Here is a 16,662-nt window from a genome sequence, read left to right as displayed (position 1 = left end):
TCGACGTGTTAATCTTCATGAGGAAAAGTGATTTCCGATATACGTGACAAAGAAAAACTACTTCAGTTTTAATTTCATTAAAATCTCATGGACTTATGGGGGTTTGCGGTGGGGTTGTCCCTATAAAATCCTTGGAAAATCGAGATCCCGTTTCTTCACAGCTGTGAACGAATGTGTATGGAAATGCTTAGAAAGTTCATTTGGGCGATTCTGCTTTTCTGCGATTTTCCACCATGGAGCTGTGGAAACTTTGCTTCCAAGAATTTTGGTAAGATTGGAAAAATCTTGAAATCTTTCCTAATTTATTTTTATTTATTATCTTTTTTAACAATTAAAATGATACAAAAAATTATTCGAAAAATCAAAATATGAATTATAAATTTGAATTTGACAGATTAGATTTAGAATTTAAAATTTTATTTATTTATCATATTATTTATCAATAACAGATTTAATAAAATGGAAACTCTTGAAATTTTTGATATTTTAAAAAAAAAATATAAGATTTAATTAATTTTATCTGTTGTAAAATCAAAATAGGAATAATAAATAAAATAATTTCTATTCTTGGAAATGTCAAGAACATTTTTCTTTGTACATTTATTTTTTTTTTCAAATGATAAAAATTATTCTAATTCATTGTTAAAAATGCAAAACATTTATAATAATTTACTATTTATAATAAATTATGTAAATTTAAATTATTTATAATTAATATATTAATTAATATTTATAATACATTTATAATTATATTTATATCAAATATCCTAAATGTTTCTATATATTTATTAAAAATTAGATAAAAAAATTGTATAATTCAGTGACCTGTTTAAATTTGTTGTTTTTTTAATCATTAAATCCGTCACTGTTTATTACAGAAGAAAAATTAGTCAAGTTGTCTAAAGTGATCGAATACATTCATCAAAGACCTCAACAAATGAATATCGACGTTACGTTATCTTTAACTATTGTCCAAGGTAAAACAATAAAAATATTGCAAATTTACAATTTTAACAAGCATCGTTACTTTCCAAACATTGAATATTTCACTTCAATGTTATTTTTTACAGCTAACATTGCTGCTATTTTTTTACACAAAAATGCACGATTTTTAGCCGATAAACATCGAGATATACTTGTAACGATTTTAAAGCTTTGTGATTTAACGAGACGGGATTTATTGAATAAAATCGTTTTAGAGAACGAAGATATCCGATTGTGTAAGAAAATTTAATTTTAACGAAAGAAAAAAAAATTTATTTTCGAATACAATAATGAAAACATAGTCAATTCATAGTGCACGAAACGATAAATTATCCCAATTTATGGATGAAAAAGATATCATGGCGGCATGGCGCTCTAGCAAAAGGGAGAGCCAATATCGGATTACCTTATCGAGATATACGAGATCTGGTAATGCAAGGAGTGCCTAACGAGGAAGAAAGCGATCGATGCCTCGCTGAAATCGTTCGAAATAAGTTCAATTCGGATCATAGAATTCCTGGTTTATGCCTGGAAATATTAACTACTCGAGAATCAAGCAAAGGATATCCTCTCACTCATCGATTGTTAATCGTTCAAATTGCCAAAATAGTTAGTATATCATCACAAAATTTTTGTTCTTCCACACGTAGGATTATAAGTATCCAAAAATTTGAAAAATTATTCTTCAAACGAAAATAAAAATTATATTTCTGGTTTTATTATGAATAATAAAAAAAAATTTTTATTTTTATTTTATTTTTGCTTAAAGAATTATTCTTTTTGACGACACTGTGTATATCTTTAATTAAACGTAATTTCTTTTCAGATGGAATGTGACCAAGGTCTTCCATCTTCAGAATTAATACTTTTTTATTGTTCTGCAATTTTTCAAGATCTGATCGATATCGAGATAGCTGGATTTCCTTATCAAACACCAGATTTAATGATGGAACAGGGTAAAGAATTTAAAAAATACTTCGAAATTTTTTATAATTTTGTATAATTATTTTACACAATTTCTTTTCTTTCGTGCGTTTCTTTGAAAGTTGTTTTATGCGGCATGGAAGGTTTCCTTGAATTCACTGATAAGCATTATCAACGATTAATATTGGACTGGTCACATCCTAGCGGTTGCTTCAGTTCTTTCGGGTACGTATCTGATAGATTACACTGTTTTTCTCGCATCTCACCTTTGACTTTGCTTACAATCGATCACAAAAATATGTAATATTCTTTTTCACAGAAATAAATTTCTTAATAACAAAATGCGTGTGATACGAAGAACTTCGATGCAAACTGATTTTGGCTGCGATAATCATGCTACTGGTTTAGCCGCTGCTTCTCTTTCTTTGTTTATTCGCAAAAGTGTAGAGAATACGTACGAATGAACAACACAATCGTTTGCACACATATGTACTGACTATATATATATAGATACAATATAATATATATAGAATAAAATCTAAAGTCGCGTTTTAAGAGAAAAATAATAAAATTCTTGTAGATATTTTATATTGCTTAAAAAACATTTCGAATATTGCGAATGTTTCGCGAAATATCTCACGAAATATCGAACATTTTCTATAAATAATACTGTCAATAAAAAGTTTCTTGTTATCACTTGAAAACGCGGCTGAACGAAAAAATGAAAAGAATGCGAAAGAAGAAGAAAATAATAAAATGAAACTACAAACAAATAATAATAATTTATTTCTCACAGTTTGTAACAATAATTACAAATGGTATATTATAGGCGGTATAGAAAGAATAGAAGAGAAATAAAAGTGGGGAGGAGCAGGAAAAATAAATAAAGTCAGTCGTTAACCTTGCGTAGGAGACTGGTTCACTGCAATGTGGCAACGCGTATATTTTTACATACGCTTAATATTTTCGTTATCCTTGAAAATGGAATCTATTTTCATCCCGCTAGGGATCAGCCTCGTCTTTTTGATATCGCAATAACGAACCGACAATAGTGTCGGTTCTCGAAGAAAAAAAGAAAACGCGTTTCACAATTGTGTTTTTACACCCTCGAACGATGCTCGTTTTTCGATTCACTATTATATTATTTATTCGTGATATGCTGTTATCGCGGATATATGATCGAGAGTCTCCTTTGAACCCAGTGAAGCGAATAATTCCACAGCGATACAATAGTTCACAATAAATTTCTTTAATACTTCTCAATCTCTCCTCGTCTTTCGCTGACATTCTTTACAATTATTAGGTTAAAGGTTGGTAAACATGAAACGAGGTTAAAATTCTGTTTCCAGCAGTGAAAATATAACTAAAGTTTTATCTTATTTATAATCTCATCTATATGAATAAAAATTTTTTGATATTTTTTGATGTATGAATGATTCATTTTGATTATGTATTATATATTTCTTATGTTTAATAATTTAATTTTTATTTTAAAAATACGAAATATATATATGTGATATAAAGTTTCAAGTTTTTATACAAAAAAAATTGTTAAAAATAAATATATAAAAAATATCGAATATCATTCGAGGGAGCATGTTGGTGCCATAAATATATTCTAATCTACTCATGACTATTAATCTTATTTTACAAATATGATTCTGCAGTTTTCGATAAATAAATTCTTTATCGACGAAAGGCGTTGTCTCTCATGCTTTGGTGCGATTGTGCTAATTGATCATTAAGTATATAAATTCTCTCAAAGTAATTAGACTATTCTTTCATATAATTTATTTTTTTTTTTTGATTTTTTATTTAAAAGAAAAAAATAGTCTAATTATTTTGCGAAGAGAAAACATCTCGATCATTTTCTTCTTTGTGAAATTATCGATTTGTTTTTAAGGTCTTCGATAATTATAAGGTCTTCCATATGGATCGATTCGGCTGCTCATCTTATCATACCTTAATTGTTGGAAATAACTATATACTACCAACCACAAATATACATAGATCACTGAAAAAAAAAAAAAAGATTAAGATTATTTATAAACCAATTTATATTTAAAACATTTTTTAAAATGATCAACTTATTGTGTTTAAAAAATTGAAGATTATTAATATAACAAAATTTTTTTTTTTATATTTTAAATATTAAATCTGTAACTAGAAATTCTCTAAAATATTACAATTTTGCTTATTCGTGTTCATTTCTATAAAAACTTATACAATAGAAGATATAAATTTATATAACTCGAATTTTACTATATTTGATTTGAAATTTGAAGTCGAAGTAGTCCTTTCTCTACAATTCTACAAGTCAAATTTTTATCACGGCTGTCGTATGAATAACTCATTCTTAGGAAAGTTCGAAGATAAAATTCCCATAACCTCTTTTGCGATTCGAAATATCAAGATTCGATTGTATTTTTTAAAGTACTTTAAATGTTTTTAATTTATAAATAATAATTTCTAAGAAGATATTCAAATAAAAATTCACAAGAAAACAAAATAAATGAAAATATAAAATACAAAATATAAAAGTAACTATACGCTACTCACCAATGGTTAGAAGGCCAATGATGAGCCACAGAATTCCAATTATTACGTCATGATATATGAAGAACATGATGGACGTATACAGGACACTCACCAATAAACCAACTGCTAAGATTAAACCCAAAACTACCCATGGTAGCATTAAAAATGTTTTTTTCTAAAAAAGAAATGTTTTAATTTATATAAATTTAAATAACCAATAAATCAAACAAATTCGAAAAATATTTATAATAAAAAATTTTATTTTATAAACATGAAATTGATTTAGATTTTACCTTAAGAGCGCCAACTATAAGCAATGTTGAAATCAGAATCGTCATGCATAAATTTATCGCAAAAATGATCCTGACGATGCTCTGGTCTACAATGTCGATCAATATTGTTTTCCATTCGACATTTAAAGTAAAGATTAAGATCAATGAGATAATTGATAAAACCTAATAAGAATCGAATAAATATGTTTCTATAAAAAATTTTTTTTTTTTTTTTTTGATTAAATGTAATAAAAAACTAATTAATTTTTTTATCATATACTTACTATGCCCAATATTCCAGTGAACAATGTCCCCGTTTTTAACGAATAACATTTGCAACACGTCGTGAGTTGCATTCTGAAAAAAGAAAAATAATATTAAATGATGTTTTAAAAAAAAATTAAGATGTTTTTAATCTTTCTCTTATTTTTATAATCTTTTGCAAAAAATATATCATAAAAATAAAGATTAACAAATTTTAATATTTTCGATAAATTTGATATGAAAAATTTATTTTTATATATATATATATATATATATATATATATTTATATTTTTAACTGAATATAATATATTCAATTAAATGTGTTAAAAAAATTTAAGAATTGCTTATTTAATGAAATAAAAATAAAAAAAAAAAGAAAATTAAGGAAAGCTAAATTATAATTGAAGAAAAAGCATTTGTAAGATTTGTAAGATTATTTTTAATTAAAATTAAAAATTTTTAATTTTTATAACCTTCAACAAGTGTCTCAAATTTGTATTATAAGATTAATTATTTTATCGATCTGTTCTTTCTTCTTTCAAATATCAAACAGGTATTCTAATAGAATTTAGATCACAGGTAGAATTAGAATCTGTGATGCTTGCGTATTTTTAAAATTGATCGACAACCAATTGCTCATTCCTGATACAATAACATTTCTTGTTTTCTCTTCATGAATTCCATTTTATTTATGACCTATTACTTACGAGTTGTGTAAAATTTCAATATTGAATTTTTCAAAATTTTTTAATGTTTTTCATTTTTATGATTAGCAAGAAAACTTTTTATACATGCATCACGAAAATAAGTGTTAGATTTTCTAAAATTTTTATATTAATTTATTCTTAAATAAAAAAAAATTCCAAAAACATTAAAGTTTATTATATTATCCATTATAAATATTTTTAACTTCTTTCTTTATATTTTTTATTAAAATTATGACTCAACGGTTCAATTTCATCGTTTAAGTCATTTTTATTGAATGAAATGTCACGAAACGTTTCCTTTTCCTTTCTTCGAGTCGTCATATAACATCAACTATGTTTTCATACCCATATATATATAGTAGTGATCAACGCATTAGCATACGCGATATTACATCAAAGGTGACGCTACATTACACCTAACCTTACTCATTTTTATTTCAGTTCGAGCACGACATAAAAATTTCTAAATGTTGCTATTATGCAAACGAGAACATTCGATTTGTTGCATCATCAAAGATACGTTTATTTTAGTGAAATATAAATGTACAAGAAATACAATATTCAGAATTTGAACAATTGTTTTTCTTTAAATTAAAATGTAATTATGAAATTTAAAGTAAAGATACGAAGATATGAAATTAAGATATTGAATTATTAGATAAAATCGAATCGTTAATAAAGTTTTTATACTTTTTTTGAAAATGATAAAGTTCGATTTAATAAATTTAATTTTTTGTTCATTTTATCTATTGGAAAGTGAGGTATTAAAATCTTTTATATATTAATAACTTCTTAATTTATTGATTTAAATTTTTCATACTATTGCCAATAATTTTGTTCTTTTAATTTTTTCGAAGTCGAGCGGATTGGCAACAATGATCATAATCTTGAATATGTGGCATTAAAACGACGATGTTTAATTCGCGGCACGCCGAGAATAGAGAGAATATGGGTCATTGGCATAGGTGGTCAGCATCTATTTTCGCCTGTTTGTCGATTCGCCTCTTTGGTCTATCCATTGCTGACCTTTCTTTTCACGTTTGTTATTCCTTCAGATTGTGATATCCGGTCGCCATACTACCACATCAACTTAACTGAATAACCCTGCTAAATAAATTACCGACCTCTTTTATCAATTGAGACTTTAATGGATTAATCAATTTTTATGATAAAATAAATTAATCGCGAAAATCTTGATTAATTTAAATCTTTAAATTTTTATTATGTAAATTATATTATTTACATTTATTATTTTATTAATTTAAAGTTTATTTTTTTCAAAAATTTCGAAAGAGGACTAATGATTTCGTTTTATATTTAAAAAACATTAATTTGGTCCTAATATATTTTTAAATATTACTAAAAAATTTAATCTTCAATCTTTTAATCGAAGAAAATAACAAATAGATTAATAGACTAATTAGATTAAATTGATTTAATAAATTTTTTTAATTAATTAAATTAATGGATTCCAGTTTCTTTAAGTATTATATAATTTGTGTTAAAAATAAATTTTTATATTTATAATTATTAATTTATTTTAAAATTGACTTTTAACTTTATGATTATTGAGAATTTAGATTAAACAATATTCCTTTCAACAAATTATTATCGTAAAATTTAATCAATATTAATATCAATATTATTAAATATTATTCAATAATAAATATTTCATATCCTTCGAAAAAAATAATCATCATAAGAAAATTGATAATTGATAAATTAAGAAATGAAATTAAATATCGCTTAAAAAAGAAACAAAAAAAAGTGAGAGACAGGAAAAGAAGATCGCCATGAGATTCGATCGATACGAGCGACCCTGACGGTCATGGTGAATACGAAGCTAAGACGAGGTCTCACGAGCCCCATAAGGAAACGCATCTCGATCCCTTGTTCCTGAGATTTCTCTGGTTCACCTCGTGTAAAAAGGAAACGTGTCGTCTATGAAGAACTTGTCGGATGACATTGGCCGCAACTCGGTGTTTTGCTTTCGTTCCACTTCTATCTTGTTTTTAGAACGCGTGAATTCGTGATTTATTTAACTATTAAATGACATTTGACTGTCTATATTCGATCAAAGTACGTATAATAATAATTCACGGATCCTAACCTATCTAAATTTCATACTTTTTGTATCTTGGAAAAGAATTATTTCAATATTTTATTTATAATATTAATGTGCAATAAATTGATATACAAATTAAAATATATATAATATATATAATGTAATATTTCAATAATAAATAAATAAATTGAAAATTAAATTTATATATAAAGTACACTAATATATATAATATATATAAAATACTATGAATGCTCATGTATTTGTGAAAAATCTAAATATAGCAAAATAAAAAAAATAAAATATAATAAAGTACAAGTTATAATAAAGAATGAAAATTAATATTTGAATTTCATTCTTTTAATTATATTCATAAGAATTTCAATATGTATAACTTTGGCACTATTAATGAATTACGCACTTATTATTTTATTTTATGAATTTTTATCATCTTTTGATTAAAATAACATTAATAGTATTCATTAGTAGAATAACAACATTTGCTCACAACTTGTGTTCTATAACGAGCGATGACATATGAAATAAGGTCGCATGAGGTGAACCATTCAGAATTGTGGAAAAATCGCGATTGCACTTATCGTTATAATATCTAAACGCGACTTAACCTTTAATTTTTTTTTTATTTTTAATTAGTTTTAATTGCGTTTCATCGATTGCGAGTCTAAGAGAAGATTAAAATTGCGGGTTCTGATGTATGCACGAAGTGACTTTGTCAGTCTGTTCGCAGTATTCGTTGCAAAAAAACACGTTGCATCATCTAGCAAGAGATCACGCTCGGCCTCGAGAGGTTGTTTTCCACGAGAAGGCTTGTGGATACGAAGATGGTTTACTTACAATGTTTTCTTTCAAGTACTATTTAGGAAATGCAAAATGCTGCTTTGAAATTTAATTGAGAAAGTATGTTGCCAAAGTTGAGTTAAGAGTGATTTTAAGATTTATATCTATATATTATATTTATATCTAAATAGGTAATTTTTATAAAAATTACCTATTTTATAACATGTAGGATTATTTTATATTTTTTAATCTTGATTGTATTTATTTATCATTGAATTATTGAAATTTACTTTATTATATTATTGTATTAATATTAATATTATTTTATTTATATTAATTATTATATCTTATATAATATTATAATCTTAATTGAAGTTGTTTCTCTTATATAAACAAATGAGAATTTTTTTTTTTAGAGTACTAATTTGCACGATTCAAATAATAAATATATAATTAGAAATATGAAAATGAAGAATTTGATATGTATCAATTAATTAGAAAATTAATTATATATATATTATATCCATATTAAATAGAATGTAAATGAGAATATTTTCTACAACAAGAAAAATAATATATAAATATCAAATATAAAAAATATTTAAATTTTGAAAATATGAATCTAATCACATTGAACGAGCTCAAGACATTGATAAAATAAGTAGAATCCGTATTAAATTTAGACGAACCATGGCGATGATTGACTGAAAAAAAATAGAAAACCACTTGATACACGTGTTTACGCGACGCCTACTCAATTATTCTTGACCTAGATATAAGCAAAGGGCGGGCTTAGCAAATACTTCCTTTTCTTATTAGATTAGAGCACTGCCCTTTCATGAAATGGATACCAATATCACGCGAGCTTTTTATTTATGATTCGTTCACATAATGAAAATTTCTATCACGAGATACAACCAATATACATACGAATAGATTTCTATTCATAAATTTATAAAGATTAATATCTAATTAATATCTCACAGTAATATTTTTAAATGTTATGAATTTCCAACAAAACTAGTAAACATAATGCAATTTTGAAAGCTTTTATCGTAAATTTTATTATATACTGTGAAATTATTAATGAATATTTTTATCTTTTTTATTTTATTATTTATTATTATATTATTATTTTATTTTTGATTCAATAATATTAAAAAGCATTTTTTGATTCTCAATTAAATTCAAAGGCAAGAAAATCTCAAAGATGCATTTATTATATGTATTATGTTCAGTATATTGTAATATAAGATTGATTAATGAAATTGATTTGATAAATCAACTTATTATACAATATTGTATATGTAACATACTCTAATGATAAATAAAAATCTTTTTTTAAAATAAAAGCTAGTGAAAAAAGCTACTTACAAATTGTATGTTCATTTTTTTTTCATTATTTTATTTTATGTTTCTCTAAATATCTCTTTTAGATAATGGAGAAGGATAATGCATAAAATCTTTTCATCTAGAAACCTTTGAGAAATGATAATTCCATGTATCTAAATTGATCTCATGTTAAGATATACAAGGATCTTATTAGTGATTAAATTTCATGACAAATTAATCTTAGAAATCAATAATATTATACATAAATATAGACATTATATGAAATACCTTTAGATATGGTAATGAAACTAGAAAGAGAAAAGAAAAGTTATGCAGCTATCTTTATATATTAATTGATGATATTATACAAACAAATTTAATTATTAGCAGTTGTAATTAATAATTATCAGCATGTGTAATAGTTTTTTTTTAAAGTTATAATATTTATTGCCATTATTTGACACACAAACATAACTTATAGAAATTATATTTTCTTTTTTTGTCATCAGTTTTAGCTTTGTGGAATTAATTTTTGTCTTTATATCCATTTTAACCATTCTTTAAATTCATAATTTTGTTAATATATATATTGATGCATTTTTCAGTTTGAATGAATGTCAACTTGTAAAATCTGTAATGATGTTAGAAAAATTTCTTTTAGATCAAAAATATTAACATGCATTCTGTGACTAATTAATAGTTTCTATAGAGGTTATGTGCTGATTAAATGTACGACGAGTCATCACTGATCTATGAAGGCCGTATTTAAAATCTTTGAAATAAATATGGAAAGAATCTGTTAGAATCTTGTAGAATCTGTAATGATGTTAGAAAAATTTCTCTTACATCAAAAATATTAACATGCATTCTGTGACTAATTAATAGTTTCTATAGAGATTAGGTGCTGATTAAATCTATAACGAGTCATCATTGATCTATGAAGGCTGTACCTTTAAAATCTTTGAAATAAATATGGATACATGAACAAAGTATAATCGATGGATCAAATATCATTGTTTTTTTATAAAATATAAAAGTTACAATATACAACCATTACATGATACCACATTTGAATTGATCTATTAGATACACAGTTTTGTTCAATTTCTTTAAATAAACTTCAATGCAAAATCGCAAAATCTTTTAGAATAAAAAAGTTAGCACTTATTGACTGATCTACATATAATGGTGAAAAATTCTAATGTAATGTAATGTATGTTATGAATTCTAATGTAAGTTTTTTCATATACTAGTTTAAAGTCTATTGTATCGAACATGTCATACAATAAAGAGGATCACGTAGTGATAGTAAGTCGTCATCAGAATTTCCAATTCAGATCTTTATCACGACATTCCTTTATTTGTGCAGCATTCGTCACGATCAAGACAGGTGCAGCGTCGCAGCGTCTTGGAATACCGATATCTTGTCGCGTGTCGCTTCTTTCGTAACCGATTTCCGCGTTCACTAAAGAAACAAGAAAAATAAATGGAATTACATTTTCTTTAATTCGCGAAGAAAGGAGAAAAATATTTTCCATGTGTCGTTCTTGAATTTCGATTCATCATTTATGATATTAAATTTTTGATCTTTAATTTTATCTTTGAAAATTTTTTTAGATAAAATATGAGAAATTCTATCACTTTTTTATTATTGTGTATTTATTACTTAGAATTTTATTGCTTTCAGTTATTATTAAATTTTTCTTATTTTTATATAATCCTAATATAATTACAAATAATATTAGTCATTTTTTTAAAATTTAAGTTTTAATTTAAGTTGTTTTATTATATAAAATTTAATGAATCATTTAACGAATTTTATATTTTAAAAATAAATTTTAACAATCTTTCTTTAATGATTATTGCCAGAATTTTAACAAATTGGCGACGATATTTTTGCTATTTTTTCTCAGATTCATCTCTATTTTTGTTTTCTTAATTATATATTATGATTTCTTCGAATGATAAATGAAAAAAAAAATAGAAGCAAAGAGAAAGAAATTTATGGATGACCTGATTTAGATAAATAAGATAGAGAGATACAAGAGGGAAAAATAGAAATGATCATTCGTGAATGGACCACGAAAATCGTAGAAAAAAGCAAAAGGATGATCACGGCGAACGAAAAGTAAAAGGAGGCCAACAGTCGCGATCACGACTGTGAACCATGAAAATATGTATGCACAAAGTGCGCAGCAAAATAAAGTGTTTCGTAAACATAGAAAAAGTAAGGTATTTAAAATATTTTTCTAACAAGTCAATCATTAATAAAATAGATTTGAAATCTTATTAAAATGCTATCAGAAAATGAATTTTACATACAAAAATATATTTAATTAATGGTTATATATAATTTTTCAAATGTGTCCTATAGATAAATAGGTTAGGTTGTATTTATTTAAAATCATATAAATTTCATTGTAATTATTTATCAAAATATTAATCAATATGTTTATTGTAACTTATTTTACATATTTGAAAGAAAAATTAATTTTTTCTTTTTAAAGTGAAAATGAAACTTTTAGAAAATCAAATTTTTGGAGGCCATATAATTTTCTTTTGAATTATAATATATATTTTTATTGTATTATGGAAAGATCTTACAAATGATTTCTTTAATCTGTGCATAAATCTATTATTATAAGATTTTTTAAAAAAATTAATATCCTGTGTATCACGAAATATTAAAGAATTAATATTAATAAGAATAGACAAAACTAAAGAAAAATTAAAAAAAAAATAAATAAATACAAGCAATTTGCGAAATTTTTCTCTGAAAAAAATTATTCTTTGGCAAATTAGGCCAGCATATAAACGACAGTTATGCGATATGCGTGCTATTATTTTCAGTTATTAAAGTTATCATATAATTCTCACAATTTTTTCTACAATAATTAGCCTCGTTTGTTGATAATGAAAAATTAAAAAAAAAAAAGTTTGACAAACTTTTAATAGATTTTATTATGTAAATAACACTAATGAAATGATATAATCTATTTATATCTTTCTGTGATATCTGTAATAATAATAATGCAAAATTTTAGATAAAAAAGTTTTCATAAAAAATTTCATTTTGTACCAAACGATTCTTTGAATTATCGTTCATGGAGCTCGTCTCGATTTCAGTAATTCAAGCTGCAAACGTTTCGTTTTTTTGTTCCGTAGAATTTTGCTTTTGCTTTGCTACGTGACTTAGATCGTTAGATCGTTGCAGATAAAATGATTGACGGTCTCTCAAACTTCAAACTTTTATAACTATTTTATTAACAAATTGAATTAAAATTAATAAATAATAAATTGAATACATGCTGATTTTCTTTTTTTAGATTATAATTAACTTATAATTAAAATATTTACAAAACAAATTTTAATTAATATCATATTATAATATTGTAATAAAAATTTCTGGAAAAGAAAAAAAGAAAAATTCTTATCAAGTTCTCATGAAATTAAATTTTTCGTATCTTATATTTTTTTTTTCGAAATCTGTGTATGAATTTTACGAGCAATTTTTACGTTGTTGTATTGAAGTTTTTTTTTTTTACGAGGAACGTATTGGAATTTAATGTTGACTCATCGTTCGTTTCGATAAACAATCTGCCCGAAACATAATAAACGAATGAATAAAAAAAACACAAAGAAAGATATATAAAAAATTTTAAACTTTAAATGCATATATTATTCAACGAAATATATTTAATCATTCCGAATGACTTTAGATACAATCGTAGAATTATGAAATATTATAAGATAAAATAGTAAACGAAAAATTATTAACGCGATCGAAAAGCGGGAAATATGAAATTCGAAGAGGCGAGGATAAAAAGAATTCGAAAGTTTTCGATTAAAAAAAGATAAAATCGTAATTAAAAAAACCAATATGATCGAAAGATAGGAAATTTGAAAATTTGAAAATGCGAACGAATTCAAAAATTAAAAAAAAAAAACGAAATCTTTTCCTTTCTCTGTTCTTATATGTAATACAAAATGTAAGCGTAAACAAATGGCGGAAAATTTAAAATTTCGAAAAATTCAAAAGTTCGTAAGTAAAATCTTTAAAATATTACGCGTTCGCTGCGTAACGCAGAGGCTCGTTATCTCGGCCTGTTTCCTAACGCTTGGTGAAGAATTTTTAGCGTTATTTACACATCTTGCATGGTCCATGGTAAACATTGGCCATGGCAATTTTTGCCCCGTGTGTTGTGGCAGTTGCGCGTTGCACTTTCATCGCGCGAGTGAATCGAAGGAATCGCCGATTATACAATTCTTCGCGATTATCGCCAATTAGCATGAATAATGGATAGTTTTATATTTGTATTTCGCGTCATAAACTCGAAGCTCGTCCTTCGTTTCGAGTTTTTTACGACTAAACTCTAAATAATCTTTATGATATTTAAAAATAATATATATATACTTCTGTAACGATAACGATTATTGAATATATCGCTTTGAATTTTATTTACCAAATGGAAAATGATTGTGTTCGATATTCATCAAATTTTTACACAATTTCTTCTTGTCTCAAGTCTCAATGTTTTTATTCGATAATTGGCGGATATAATAGAGGAGATTAGAGAAAATGTAAATAGATTGTGGATTGTATTTATACAAATTTATATTTTCATGAATTCAATTAAAAGAATGGAGTCTAAATGGAGATTCATTTCGTCTTTTGAACATTATAAATGAGAAATCTAATTTGGATATTTTGTATATTTTTTTAATAAATATGAATTTTAATTTCTCATAAATATATCTGGAGTTTAAGTTTAAATATAGTAGTGATGAAGTTTTTAAATTGAAAAATTAAAATATATTTTGTTACATATAAAAATATGTTTAAGAATTAATTAGAATTCTAAAACGGATCTCAAAAAATTTAAGAAGCACCGAGGAGAGTTAATAAAAATTTTCAATTTTTATCTTCGAATCTTTTTGATAATGAAATTTAAGAAATCATCCTCTTCTCTTAAACTTTTATTCTTCTGAAACGTACTTCTTCATTTTTATCTTTTCTCGTATATCAATATTTGTAATGTCGTATTTTATGTTGATTACAAATAAAATTTTTTTTATGAACTCTCGTTAATTATGAAATCTTAAAAATTTTTTTCTTTTTTTACTTACTTCTTATTTCTAAAAAGTCAAGAAAATCGCTAATCGAAAAATCGCTAACGAAATTTTTCAAATCTTCGATTTATTTCACTTTTAAAAAAATCTTCAAAATTCTATCGACATATTTGCTTTTAAAAAATCGAAAAAATTATTGATAAAGTTTTTCAAATCTTCTTCGATTTATCTCACTTTCGAAAAATCTTCCGAACCATCCGATATATTCACTTTTGAAAAATCTTCCATCTTGCTTGTTCACTTTTAAAAAATCATCGATATATTCACTTGTGAAAAATGGTTTTGTTAAGAAATCAAAAAAAAAATTTTCCATATCTTTCGATTTTTTTTCACCTTTTTTGAAAATCGGAAGAAAACTCGCGGAATTTCTTCGATTTTACTCACTTTCAAAGGAGGAAATTCGTTGGCTTCGAAAGATCGAAGATGTCGCCTCTAGGCAATGGGGTGCGCGGTTTTCCAAATGTCAGACAACCGGAAGAGAGATTTCGGAGGGTTTCCTCGCAGAAATTTGGGTGGCGCGAGGCGCAAATGATATTAGGTCCAGCGCGATCCGCTCGCAATAGGAGATGGTCAGAAACTGTGCCAAGAACAGTACGTCGCCGTGGCAGACCGCGAAGTTGTACACCTACGATGCGTATATACACCTACACCGGTGGCTAACCAACACAGTACCGCCGCGACGGTCGGTTGCCGCGGAACGGAGCGAAGAGGAGAGGAAGTTGATCGCTGTTACGTTGAGTTTTTTTTTCGGTTTGAAAGTATTATTATTATTAATACGTGAAACGAGAGATGGAGAAGAATCGAGAAGATGCGATATTGATATGCGATTAGAATTTTTAGGTTAGGAACGAGAACGAATTAAGTGAATAAGGGTGGATGAGGTTAGGAACGGGAACGTTGAATGGATGATGAATAATAAAGTGAAAAGGAAAAATTAAATTTATATGATTATTTCGTTTAATTGTATTCAGATTTATAGAAAAATTATCTAATTTATGTGGAATTAATTTTTGAAGTTTTAATTTCTTGTTTTAAACAGCTTTTTAAATATGTTTTTCCATGTTTTAATTTTTACTTTATTTATTAAATTTATTTTTATGTCAATTTTAATGTATTTTTTTTTCATGTATATTATGTAATATTTTTTCATCCAGTCTTATGATTATATTATTGTGAAGTTATTGTTATTTCAAAATGAGTATATAAGATGATGTTCTCATATAAATGAACAAAATTATGAGTTCTTATAAAATGATAATTTTCTTTTATCTATACCAAATATTCAAAATTGTTTTGTATTGTCTATGTATTACGTAGTAAAAATTTATTTGTTGTTATTTATAAACGAACAAATTGACAAATAATACTTTTTATCGGTATTAAAATTAAAAATGAAGAATTTATTTAAGTAAAAAATAAGAGAAAAAAGAAAAGTTGGAAAATTTGAAAATTTAAAGAGAACTGAAGAGATTAGAAATAAAATAATTTAAATTGAAGAATTTATAAATTTTACAATACATAAATAAATAAAAATATTTTTTTCGGTTTGAAACGGTTGAGGAAAGTATTATTATTATTAATACGTGAAACGAGAGATGGAGAAGAATCCAGAAGATGCGATATTGATATGCGATTAGAATTTTTAGGTTA

The 16,662-nt window shown here is 25.3% G+C and overlaps 2 protein-coding genes across 5 annotated transcripts; one reads left to right on the top strand and one right to left on the bottom strand.

Annotated features, from left to right (window-relative positions):
* The first annotated feature begins 76 nt into the window (after positions 1-76).
* On the top strand, positions 77-2,967 carry LOC724335. Of its 2 annotated transcripts, XM_016915263.2 has the most exons (7): positions 77-268; positions 879-977; positions 1,071-1,220; positions 1,298-1,593; positions 1,811-1,940; positions 2,031-2,133; positions 2,228-2,415. In XM_016915263.2, the coding sequence occupies exons 1-7, from the start codon at positions 172-174 to the stop codon at positions 2,370-2,372; spliced, it is 1,020 nt and encodes a 339-aa protein (XP_016770752.1). In that variant the 5' UTR covers positions 77-171; the 3' UTR covers positions 2,373-2,415. The 2 variants fall into 2 exon arrangements, with proteins under 2 accessions (XP_016770752.1, XP_026299570.1); XM_026443785.1 differs by having other exon boundaries at positions 879-1,220; positions 2,228-2,967.
* Positions 2,672-15,631, bottom strand: LOC724286. 3 transcript variants are annotated; one of them, XM_003249382.4, is made up of 5 exons: positions 15,397-15,631; positions 5,003-5,075; positions 4,740-4,901; positions 4,468-4,621; positions 2,672-3,922 (listed from the first exon to the last, which is right to left on the bottom strand). In XM_003249382.4, exons 2-5 carry the CDS (start codon positions 5,072-5,074, stop codon positions 3,807-3,809), a joined length of 504 nt encoding a protein of 167 aa, XP_003249430.1. In that variant the 5' UTR covers position 5,075; positions 15,397-15,631; the 3' UTR covers positions 2,672-3,806. The 3 variants fall into 3 exon arrangements, with proteins under 3 accessions (XP_003249430.1, XP_006559014.1, XP_006559013.1); XM_006558951.2 differs by lacking the exon at positions 15,397-15,631 and adding an exon at positions 15,010-15,028; XM_006558950.3 differs by lacking the exon at positions 15,397-15,631 and adding an exon at positions 13,950-14,137.
* Positions 15,632-16,662: the final 1,031 nt, after the last annotated feature.

Source organism: Apis mellifera, linkage group LG11, assembly GCF_003254395.2.
Source record: "Apis mellifera strain DH4 linkage group LG11, Amel_HAv3.1, whole genome shotgun sequence".
Classification (NCBI taxonomy): domain Eukaryota; kingdom Metazoa; phylum Arthropoda; class Insecta; order Hymenoptera; family Apidae; genus Apis; species Apis mellifera.
This window is presented reverse-complemented; position numbering and strand designations above follow the sequence as displayed.

Coding starts and splice junctions, on each gene's coding strand:
- LOC724335 (XM_026443785.1), top strand. CDS start 172: ATGTGTATGGAAATGCTTAGAAAGTTCATTTGGGCGATTCTGCTTTTC. Junction 1,594..1,810: donor TCGTTCAAATTGCCAAAATA/GTTAGTATATCA, acceptor ATTTCTTTTCAG/ATGGAATGTGACCAAGGTCT. Junction 1,941..2,030: donor AGATTTAATGATGGAACAGG/GTAAAGAATTTA, acceptor TTTCTTTGAAAG/TTGTTTTATGCGGCATGGAA.
- LOC724286 (XM_003249382.4), bottom strand. CDS start 5,074: ATGCAACTCACGACGTGTTGCAAATGTTATTCGTTAAAAACGGGGACA. Junction 4,622..4,739: donor TTATAGTTGGCGCTCTTAAG/GTAAAATCTAAA, acceptor TTTCTTTTTTAG/AAAAAAACATTTTTAATGCT. Junction 3,923..4,467: donor CATTGGCCTTCTAACCATTG/GTGAGTAGCGTA, acceptor TTTTTTTTTCAG/TGATCTATGTATATTTGTGG.